This window comes from Rhincodon typus, chromosome 4, assembly GCF_021869965.1.
Source record: "Rhincodon typus isolate 14 chromosome 4, sRhiTyp1.1, whole genome shotgun sequence".
NCBI classification, from domain to species: domain Eukaryota; kingdom Metazoa; phylum Chordata; class Chondrichthyes; order Orectolobiformes; family Rhincodontidae; genus Rhincodon; species Rhincodon typus.
Genome location: NC_063335.1, coordinates 90,409,358 through 90,420,685, shown reverse-complemented (window position 1 = coordinate 90,420,685; position 11,328 = coordinate 90,409,358). Strand labels below are relative to the sequence as shown.

The following is an 11,328-nucleotide window of genomic DNA, read 5'->3' as shown; positions in this document are numbered from 1 at the left end:
TTTTATTAATTTGTTCACTGTTAAGGTTAAATAAACAAATTGTTAATTGTTGTTTTTAAAGTGAGTATCAGAGATTTTCTTTGATTTAACCTCCCCTTCTCTGTAACAAACTACTGATCTTATCATCACTTGCCTTGCACTATCATCCCTTGTTTATAAATTATTCTTTACTATTCTGATAATAGGTGCTATATGGAATCTATGCAAGCACCACTGAGCCACCCACCTGGTGACTTGAAATTGTTCCCATTTTTCACAGGATTTAAATTTCTCCCTCAAAATATATACCTGTTCATTATCATCATCGTTGAGGACTTCTTCAACTTCCCGTACTTCCAGTTTATACTTCTTATTGTCCAGTTGAAATATGTGTTCTCCTTTAAGGACATTGTTTGCATCTGTAAGAAAGAAAGAAATTTGAGAAACACAAAACTGCAGAGTCCCATTAACTCGTAGGTACGCTAAGACCCAAATGTGTAACTGCTATAGCATCTCTGCAGGTCACTTGCAATAAGATTAGATTGTAAATGTACTTATCTAAATATGGAGCCAAGAGGAGTAGGAGTGAGAATGTGAATTAGGTATTCAGTCCCTCTAAACAGCTCCATCATTCAATAAGATCTAATTACTACACATTCCTGCCTCTCCCCAATAACCTTTCAAACCGCCTTGCTTATTCACTTACTTGCTATCAAGAATCTATCTAATTCTGCCTTAAAAATATTCAAAGACTCTGCTTCCACTCTCTTATCAAGAACAAATCCAAAGCCTCATGATCCTTTGTGAGAAAAAAATTCTCCTTACGTCTACCTTAAACGAGTAAACTCTTATTTTAAAACAGCGACCCTCAGGTCTAGATTCATCCACAAGGGTAAAGATCCTTTCCATATCTACCCTGTCAAAGCCCTTCAGGTTCCTTTATGTTTCAGACAACTCCACAAGCAACATAAAAAAAAAGTTAAGATTCTACAAAAGGAGGAAGTTTGAAAACAAGGAACTACAGGTCAGTTAGTCTGACAGCCGTCATCGATAAAGTTTTGAAATGTACCATTCAGGAATGCACCTAGAAAAATCACATTATAATCAGAAATAATCAATACTGTTTTATGAAAGGGAAATAGTGTTTGACAAATTTATTAAGTTTTTTGAGGATGTAATTAGAAGGTAGACAAAGGGCACTTGCAGACATGGAAAACTTGGAAAATACATGGTATACTTCCAAAACATATTTGAAAAAGTACCATTTAAAAGGCTGTTGTTCAAGATTAAACTTTGAGGGAATATACTAACGTGAATAGAAGATTAGCTATTGATTAGGAAGCAGAAAATAGGGATAAATTAAGTATTTTCAAGTTGGCAAGCCATAACTTGGGGAGCGCTCTAAGAATTAGTGCTGGAGCATCAGCTATTTACGATCTGTATTAATATCTCTGATGAGCAGGCTGACAGTAATTTTTCTAAGTTTTCTGACAATAAAGAGCCAAGTAGGAATGTAATCTATGAAGCTGCAAGGAGATATAAACTTCTAAAGCCAATGGGCAACAAGACTGCAGGTGGAATATATTGTGATGAAGTGTAAGTTATTCACTTTGACAGTAGGAATCCAAAAGCAAGATTTATTTTTAAAAAGAGGTTAAATTTACAATTGTTGACATCTGGAAGGTTAACAGTGAGATGCAGCAAACAATTAGGAAGCTAGTGTGATGGCCTTTGTTGTAAGGGGATTAGCTACATAAATTAGGAAGTATTCTTACAATTGTAAATGGCTTTGGTGAGATCACATTTGCAATACTGTGCACCATTTCAGTTTCTATATTTAAAAAAGGACATACTTATTATAGGCAGCAGGGAAAAGATTCACTAGATTGTTCCCTAGGATGAGACAGTTCCCCTGTGTAAGAGACTAAAAAATTTGGGCCTATATTCTCTGGAGTTTGGAAGGAGATCTTATTGAAAATGTATAAGATTCTGAAGGGGCTCAACAAGGTAGATAGAATTTATTGCCCCTGGATAGGAAATTTTGAACACATAGACACAATTTCAGGATAAGAAGAAATAGAGGCCTTGATGACTCGATTTCTCCTGATGTAACATGTCCCAAAGCCAGAAAGCGATCTAGTGAAGTTTTCACAAAGGCAAATATATTCTTGAATCGGTAATGAATCCAAAAGTTCATACAGGAATTCAGACACGGTTTCATTAAGGTCCTACAGTAAGATCATACGCTAATTCATAGAATTATTACAGCATAAAACATGTAGGGCTCATCATGCTATCACTGGCTTTCTGAGCATTTTGACTTAGTGCCAAACTCCTACCTTTTCCCTATAATCCTGCACAGTTTCCATTTAAACGATCATCCAATGATATATTCAATGCCCCAATGAAACTGCCTCCACCATGGTACCAGGCACAAATTCCAAACATGGGCTACTTTTGTTGTGATAAATTTGTTTCTCATCTTGCATTTGCTTATTTTGCAAAACACTTTGAAACTGCCCTCTGGTTCTTGATCCTTTTACATGCAGGAATAGTTCCTTCCAGTTTAGAGTTCCCTCTGTTCAGATCCCATATGATCTCGTAAACTTTTATCAAATCTTCTCTCCAAGCAGAATGGTCCAACTTCCTCATAACTGAGGTGTCCCATCCCTGAGATCATTTCATAAACCTCTTCTGCACTCTCCAATGAATTCACATTCTTCCTATAGTGTGGCACCAAGAACAGTTGACAATATTCCAGCTGAGATCATATAAAGGTTCAATGTAACCTCTCTGCTCTTAAACCCTAAGCCTCTATTAATTTTTAATAATAAAACTTAATATGCTGTTTTGTTTTTCTTTATTCATTTAATGGGATGAGCGCATCGCTGGCCAAGCAGCATTTATTGACCATCCCTAATTGCCCAGAGGGCAGTTACGAGTCAACCACATTGCCGTGGGTCTGGAGTCACATGTAGGCCAGACCAGGTAAGGATGGCAGTTTCCTTCCCTAAAGGACATTAGTGAACCAGATGGGTTTTTCCCAACAAACAACAATGGATTCACGGTCATCATTAGGTTCTTAATTCCAGATATTTAATTGAATTCAAATTCTACCATCTGCCATGGTGGGATTCAAAGAGGTCCCCAGAATGTAATCTGGGTCTCTGGATTAATAGTCTAGTGATAATACCACAAGGCCATCGTCTCCACTTTGCATTCCAAATCATTTGTCAGATCTGCACGTTTACATTTTGAGTAGAAGAGCATTCATATCTCTCTGAACTTGGTTGGGGTTTATGCAAACCTCTGATCAGTGCTTGCAAAATGTCAACTGCCAGCACTGCCATTCCCCTGGTTTGTACCACATCCTCCTCAATTCAGGTCTTTACACTAGCCCAAAACCCCCAATCCTAGAGATTATTACCACGCCACCGCACCAATCACCGAGCTCAATTACCTTCCTCCTTCTCAAAAATGACGTAAGCGCAGTCTTTAACACTGGTCGGATATTCCACATCCAACACTTCACCCCCTCCATTGCTTGACTTCTGGAAATAAATGGTCAGTTTATGCAACAAACGTTGCACAGGAACATTTCCAGGAACATTCAGGACCTGAATTTTCTTTGGGCTTTGCGGCATTGTTTCTGGGTTCCGGACCCTGTGGAAACAAATCATTATATGAACTGAATCTTATTTTGACGTCCTGTACATCATTCCGAATGATACCAAAGTAAAGGAGGGAGGGATGAGGAATTTTATATTGAATGTAACAAGTTGTTTCAGTATGGAATGCAGTGTCTCAAAGGATGACAGAAGTGGTAAGTTTGACTAAATGGCTGCCCTTGTAGGAAATGATTCTATGATCTATCAAATAATACATTGGAGAATCAACAGCTATTCTCATCCGTATAGAAGATGAACTGAAGTTTGCAACAAAAACCAAAAGATGCATAAAGAAAAAATGCTGGAGAAACTCAGCAACTCTGGCAGCACCTACAGAGAAACAGGGTTAATGTTCGAATCCAATATAACTTACATGCAAGTTCTGAATAAGAACCTAGTTGTCCTGGAGAATTTAGCAGTGAGCTGCCTTCTTGTACCGTTGTAGTACTTGGGATCTAGGTACATCCTCATCGGGAAGAGAGAGACCCAGAATTTTGACTCAATGACACCAAGGAACAGTGATATATTTCCAAATCAGGTTGATGAGTGGCTTGGAGGGGAACTTGTAGATGGTAGTCTTCCCACGTATCTGCCCTTGTTCTTACAGATGAAGTGGTAGTGAATTTGGAAGGTGCTGTCGAAGGAGCTTTGGTGAATTGCTGCATTGAGTCTTGTAGATGGTACACACTGCTGCCACAGTGCATCAGCAGTTAAGGGAATGAATATTGAAGATGGCAGATGAAGTGCTGGCAGATGAAGTGCCAATCAAGTCAGTTGCATTGTCTTGGATGGTGTCAAATTTCTTGAGTGTTGTCGGGGCTGCACCCATCCAGGCAAGTGAAGAATATTCCATTGTACTCCTGATTTGTGCCTTATAGATAGTGGACCGACTTTGGGAAGACAGGAAATTAGTTATTTGCTGCAGGATTCCTATTCTTTGACCTGCTTCGATAGTCATTGTATTTATATGGCCAATCCAGTTCAGCTTCTCATCAATGGTAACCCACAGGACATTGATAGAGGGTGATGAAACAATGATAAAACCATTAAACATCAAGGAGAGATGTTTAGATTCTCTCTTGTTGGAGATGCTCATGGCCTGACACATATTATGTGTCACTTTTCAGTGCAAGCCTGGATATTTTCCAGGCTGCATTTCAACATGGACTGCTGAGGAGTCATGAATGGTGCGAAGCATTGTGCAATTATTAGTGGACATCCCTACTTCTAACCTTATGACGGAGGGGAAATGTCATTGAAGCAGAAGATGGTTGGCCGAGGGCTGCTGGATTGAGATGGTTGGGCTGCAACAACTGAAATCATTTCCTTTTATGCTAGGTATAACTGCAAACAGCAGAAGGTTTTCATCCTGATTCCCACTGAACCCAGTTTCAGCTGGGCTCCTGTTTAGCTTTATTCATTAATCAGATGAGGACATCGGTGGCGAGGCAGCATTTATTGCCCCAATTGCCCAGAGGGCAGTTCAGAATCAACCACATTGCTGTGGGCCACAAGTAGGCCAGACCAGGTAAGGATGGCAGTTTCCTTCCCTAAAGGACATTAATGAACCAGATGGGTTTTTCCAACAATTGACAATAGACTCATGATCATCATTAGATTCTTTATTCCAGATATTTTATTGAATTCAAATTCCACTATTGGCTGTGGCTGGATTTTAGCCCGGTTCCCCAAAATGTTATCTGGGTCTCTAGATTAACAGTTAGGAGATAACACCACTAGGCCATCACCTCCCACTTGATGCTATATTTGGTCAAATGCAGCCTTGATGTTAAAAGATAGTCACCCTCATCTCCTCCATGGAGTTCAGCTCTTTTGTCAATGTTTGGACCAAAACTGTAATGAGATCAGGAGCTGCTTGGTCTTTGAACTGAATCTCAGGTTAATGCTGAGCAAGTACCACTTTGATCAGATTGTAAATCCCTCAAATCACTTTCTTGTGATTAAAAACAATAGGACAGTAAATGGCCCAGTTGAATTTGTCCTGTTTATACAGACAGGAAATAACTGGGAAAATTTTCACACTATCTGCGGGATGCCAGTGTTGTAGCTGTACTGGAACAAGCTTGATTAATTGTGCGGCAAGTTGTAGAAACAAGTCTTCAATACTATTTCAGAAAGGTTGTTTTAGAATTTTTTTAAATTTTGGATCTGGATGCCACTGGCAATGCCAGCACTTATTGCCCATCCCTAATTGCCCAGAAGGCAGTTAAGTGTATACCACATTGCTGTGGGTCCACCGTCACATGTAGGCCAGGCCAGGTAAGGATGATAGTTTCCTCCACTCAATGACATTAGTGAACCAGATGGGTTTTTCTGACAATCAAAATGGATTCATGGTCATCATTAGACTTTTAATTCCAGATTTTTATTGAATTCAAATTCCACCATCTTCTGGTGGGATTCAAACCTGGGTCCCCAGAACATTACTTGGGTCTCTGGATTAACAGTACAGCAATATTACCACCATGCCATTGACATATTCTAGGTTCTCCAGTATCCAACCTTCAGCTGTTTCTTGATCTCACATGAAGTGAATTGAAATGATATGAAATCTGGCATCTGTGATTCCGAAAACCTTTTTGGAGGAACCATCTACTTGACAGTTCTGGTTGATGATCATTTCAAATATTGTCTTTTGCACTTACGTGCTTGTATAGAATAGGGTGAAGAGCTAAAATTGTTCATGATATTCGACAGCTGCTTGACCTTGAATGAGACCCATGAACATTCCTGTAAATCCCAAAGAGAGCACAAACGAGTTTTTCTGTAATTGTTTTTCTGTGCCTGACTGTTTGTTCCACTGTATAAGAGAGAGAGTTTCGTTGCAAGTCACTGGACTTCACCTCGAGTCGGGATTGCAAACAGGAACAACCTCAGCCTCCAGACCTGCCATCGATCGAGGGATCCTCAACGGGTAGAAGGGAGTGAGGCTTATTGTTTATTTCCTCCCTTTTGAATTTTTTTATTTTCTTAATAAATGTTCCTTTCTTTTTTAGTCTTTTATTATTATTCAATAAATGTTGGTATTTAAGCAAATTGCTGTTGTCAAGCCTTCTCTTTACTACATTTAACCGAATCCGATTTAACCAATGCACTGTGTGATCCAAGACAGTGCTGGACTCCCCCAACATGAGGATGTGGATATATGTGGAATCTCTTCCCGTTAGACAATCCCTCAACGTGTCAGCGTAAATAATGTGCTCAAGTTTCAAGATTGGGACGGGAGTCCATAATGTTCTGACTATGAGGTAAGAGAAAGGCTATGGCTTCAAGCACAACTTTATCAACATCAAACATCACGGAATTTTCTCAGGCTGTTGGGTGCAAGGTCGAGTTGGAGGTTTAAAATCAGGAAAATTGCAGAAGAAGCTGACTTGCCCAGATCTTGACATGTTCCCACTGTCTTCCATTAGGGAGTGAACTCACAAAGCCAACAGTTAAGTGACACTTTGCCTTAGTAATAATACCTCTTCCTCAACAACACACAGATCACACACTGTGGTGGCAACTTCCGCAGGTAAGCACGTGGACAACGTGCTTGATGCCTTATTAAAAGGGGAACCAACAAACCAATAGTCAGTCGCACACAAAAAAGACTTGCACTAGTAGAAGCAGATCTTTCAAGCCAATCTCAGTGACCGTGCGAGGGACAAACAACATGGTACTATCTCCTTGAAATGATCACAAGAGAGACAATTGGTGTTTACAACAGTGGTGGGTCAGAGGGTCCACATATTCTGAAATAGGGTGAATTAGTGATGAAGATGTGCTGCCTCTTCCAGATGAGCAGCCACTGTAGTAGGAGCAGTAACCGGAGCATGCTACTCAGGCGCATGAAGCTGGACAGAACAAACGCCTGTGCTAGAATGGCACATTGATGAAAGCAATCCCATTAGCACAGGAGCTATAGGTCAAAGGTCAGCATCTTGGCCTTCAGAGTAGCAGTGCCCACAAAGGCTACATTTTTCATAGCAGGTGACTATAGTCATCTGCAACCACTGGAGGAACATACAACACAATGGATGAGGAACACAACAGAACCACTTAATGTTGCCTTTGATTTCACAGAATAAAGCTTTTTGAATAACCTGTAAAACTTTTCCTTCCATTTCACTAATGCTTTAGCAACTCTGTTCATTCTTGAGATGTGATTGTTTTGGCATTTATTGCCACCTGTGTTTGCCTCGAGGAGGCTGTTCACTTGAATCACTGCTGACAATGTGGTGAAAGGATTCTGGGATCTTCATCCAATTCAGCCAATGTAATGCTGATGTAAATCCGAGTCAGGATGGTGTGTGGAGAAGAACTTGGAAGGATACTGTTCATGTGAACTAGAAATCCAGAGAAGTGGAGTGCAAGTTCCACTTCAGCCATTTGAAAATTTGATTCGTTTCATTTTGCATTTCACTTATGCAACTACAAGCATAATATTTAAACATTTACCTTGCATTGCATGCATTGTTGTCCAAAAACATTGTTCATCTCACTTCTGTCAACATTTCCATTGTCAATTCCTACGCACATACTTGAAATAAAGGTCCAATAAAGAGATGAAAGATCAACAACCTGAAACATTAACTCTTCTTCTCTCTCTTTATAGATGCTGCTTGACCTGCTGAGAATTTCCAGCATTTTCTGTTTTTATTTCAGATTTCCAGCACCAATTATAGTTTACTTTTCCATAAATATCCAACGCAAATCACTCCTGTCACCTTGTATTTAGAAGCTCTGGCCACCAGATGTCACTGCACCATTCTCAAAATGCTTGCTGATCATTTTTTATTCAATATTTTCTTTGTCAATTACAAAAAATGTTTGGCCTCAAATTATTCAGCTTGTCATTAAGTATTTCCATAACATTTTCACTCACTGGCCCCAGCTTCTTATAAAAACTTTGGACTTGATTTGCTGTACCTGAAATGTCTGTGCATGCGCAATGTTCACAATTTCCTAAAATGCACAAATATTATTTAAGCTGGCTGACTAATCATCAGCCTCTCTCGCAATCTCGACCAAAATCTGTCCATTTGCTTTCCGAAGTTATTTCAGGAGACGAATTCCAAAAGCTTCATTCACGTCAAGTTTATTAAAACTTTTAATAAAGTTTTCTACTCCTCCGAACAGCAGGGAGACTGCATGCAAGAATGGCATGGGAAAATTCTTCCTTTGCCAAGTCAGTGGGAATCATTGTATCATGTAGAACTAGGCAAATGAAGACTGCAGGACCACAGCTGAATACATACTTAGTTATGGGGACAGGATATTGTGGAATCTCTCCCTCTGATGAGTTGGTAGAGGTAATGGATGGAAGGGGTGAAAGTTGCAAGGCACATGTGAACATCCTGGGGGTTAACATTGACCAGGAATTCAATTGGACATGTCACAACAAGATCATGGCCACAAGAACAGGTCAGGATTTTAGGAATTCTGTGGCGAGTAACTCACTCCTGTCTCTCCGGTGCCTGTCCACCATCTACAAGGAATGGACAATGATAAAATACTCTCCACTTGCCTGGAATGGGTGCAATTCCATCAACATTAACACCATGCAGGACAAAGATAGCCTGCTTGATCTGTACCTCATCCACCACCTTCAACATTCACTTCATCCATCTAAATGCACAGTGGAACCACTGTGTGCCACCTCCAAGATGCACCGCAGTGACTCACCAAGGCTTCAGCAACACCACCTTCCAACGTGAATTCTACCACCCAGAAGGACCAGAGCTGCAGCTGCATGGAAGTACCACCACCTGCAAGACCCCCCTCCAAACTACACAGGATCCTGACTTGGAAATATATCACACTTCTTTCACTATCACTGGTCAAAGTCTTGAACAATTCTGAAACTCCCTCCCTAAAAGCACAGTGGGTGTTCCTACACTGTAAGGATTGGAGCAGCTCAAGAAAGCAGCTCCAACGTCTTCTCCAGGGATGGGCAATAAATGCTGGTTCAGCCAGCACCACCCACATCCTGGGAGTGAATAAAAGAAGGTGTGCTGAAAGGCTGGCAATGCTTAGAGTGGACTTCTTTTCCTTTTTGTTTCTTCTTCTACCGAGAAGTGTGATCTCACACAACTTAGTGACCTGGCCACCACCAAACTCACCGGGACACTTTTTGGTTTTTTTAAACTAGTAACCCCTACCAGTAAAACACCCTTGTAGCCAATTGAACATTTATAAGCAAAGCCCATTATGGGCAATGCCAACCATCAAAGGGCAGAGAGGAGTGAGGTAGGGAGAGTAGTAAGGGACTAAATCAAAATGGAGATGGATGGGGAAATAAAGCAATGCCCACCTCTCTCTAAAGGCATTGAAAGCAATGATGCACACCATGCTTAGAGTGGATAGATCCTAGGCCTAAGATAGATCTTCAGCTGCTTCATCCAGAAGTGGGGATGTTTGCCGATGATAACACAATGTTCAGCACCATTCATGAACTGCTTCAGTATCTGAGGAGTCATGTTCAAATGCAACATAATCTGGACTATAGAGATAGTAGGAACTGCAGACGCTGGAGAATCCGAGACAACAAGGTGCAGAGCTGGATGAACACAGCAGGCCAAGCAGCATCATAGGAGCAGAAAGGCTGACGTTTCAGGCCTAGACCCTTCATCAGAAATGGTGGGGGGGGAAGGGGGTTCTGAAATAAATAGGGAGAGAGTGGGAGGCGGATAGAAGATGGATAGAGGAGAGGATAGGTGGAGAGGAAACAGACAGGTCGAAGAGGCGGGGATGGAGCCAGTAAAGGTGAGTGTAGGTGGGGAGTTAGGGAGGGGATTGGTCAGTCCAGGGAGGACGGACAGGTCAAGGGGGCGCGATGAGGTTAGTAGGTAGGAGATGGGGGTGCAGCTTGAGGTGGGAGGAGGGGATAGGTGGGAGGAAGAACAGGTTAGGGAGACGGGGACGAGCTGGGCTGGTTTTGGGATGCGGTAGGGGGAGGGGAGTTTTTGAAGCTTGTGAAATCCACATTGATACCGTTGGGCTGCAGGGTTCCCAAGTGGAATATGAGTTGCTGTTCCTGCAACCTTCAGGTGGCATCGTTGTGGCACTGCAGGAGGCCCAGGATGGACATGTCGTCCGAGGAATGGGAGGGGGAGTTGAAATGGTTCGCGACTGGGAGGTGCAGTTGTTTATTGCGAACCGAGCGTAGGTGTTCTGCAAAGCGGTCCCCGAGCCTCCGCTTGGTTTCCCCAATGTAGAGGAGGCCACACCGGGTACAGCGGATGCAGTATACCACATTGGCAGATGTGCAGGTGAACATCTGCTTGATGTGGAAAGTCTTCTTGGGGCCTGGGATGGGGGTGAGGGAGGAGGTATGGGGGCAGGTGTAGCACTTCCTGCGGTTGCAGGGAAAAGTGCCGGGTGTCGTGGGGCTGGAGGGGATTGTGGAGCGGACAAGGGAGTCACGGAGAGAGTGCTCCTTCTGGAAAGCAGATAAGGGTGGGGAGGGAAAGATGTCTTTGGTGGTGGGGTCGGATTGCAGATAGCGGAAGTGTCGGAGGATGATGCGTTGGACCCGGAGGTTGGTGGGGTGGTACGTAAGGACGAGGGGGATTCTTTTTTGGTTGTTATTGCGTGGACGGGGTGTAAGGGATGAGTTGCGGGAGATGTGGGAGACACGGTTGAGGGCGTTCTCGACCACTGAGGGGGGGAAGTT

The 11,328-nt window shown here is 42.1% G+C and overlaps 1 protein-coding gene across 2 annotated transcripts in view; it reads right to left on the bottom strand.

Annotated features, from left to right (window-relative positions):
- LOC109935062 overlaps window positions 1-11,328 on the bottom strand; it is an 18,688-nt gene that overhangs the window by 6,027 nt on the left and 1,333 nt on the right. The window contains exons 2-4 of one of the 2 annotated variants that reach the window (XM_048595982.1): window positions 8,112-8,193; window positions 3,440-3,642; window positions 289-398 (exon numbers count right to left, since the gene is read on the bottom strand). In XM_048595982.1, coding sequence (XP_048451939.1) covers window positions 289-398; window positions 3,440-3,642; window positions 8,112-8,143 — 345 coding nt within the window. In that variant the 5' untranslated portion in view covers window positions 8,144-8,193. The remainder of the gene's footprint in view (window positions 1-288; window positions 399-3,439; window positions 3,643-8,111; window positions 8,194-11,328) is intronic. The other variant, XM_020533752.2, reaches the window with a different exon arrangement.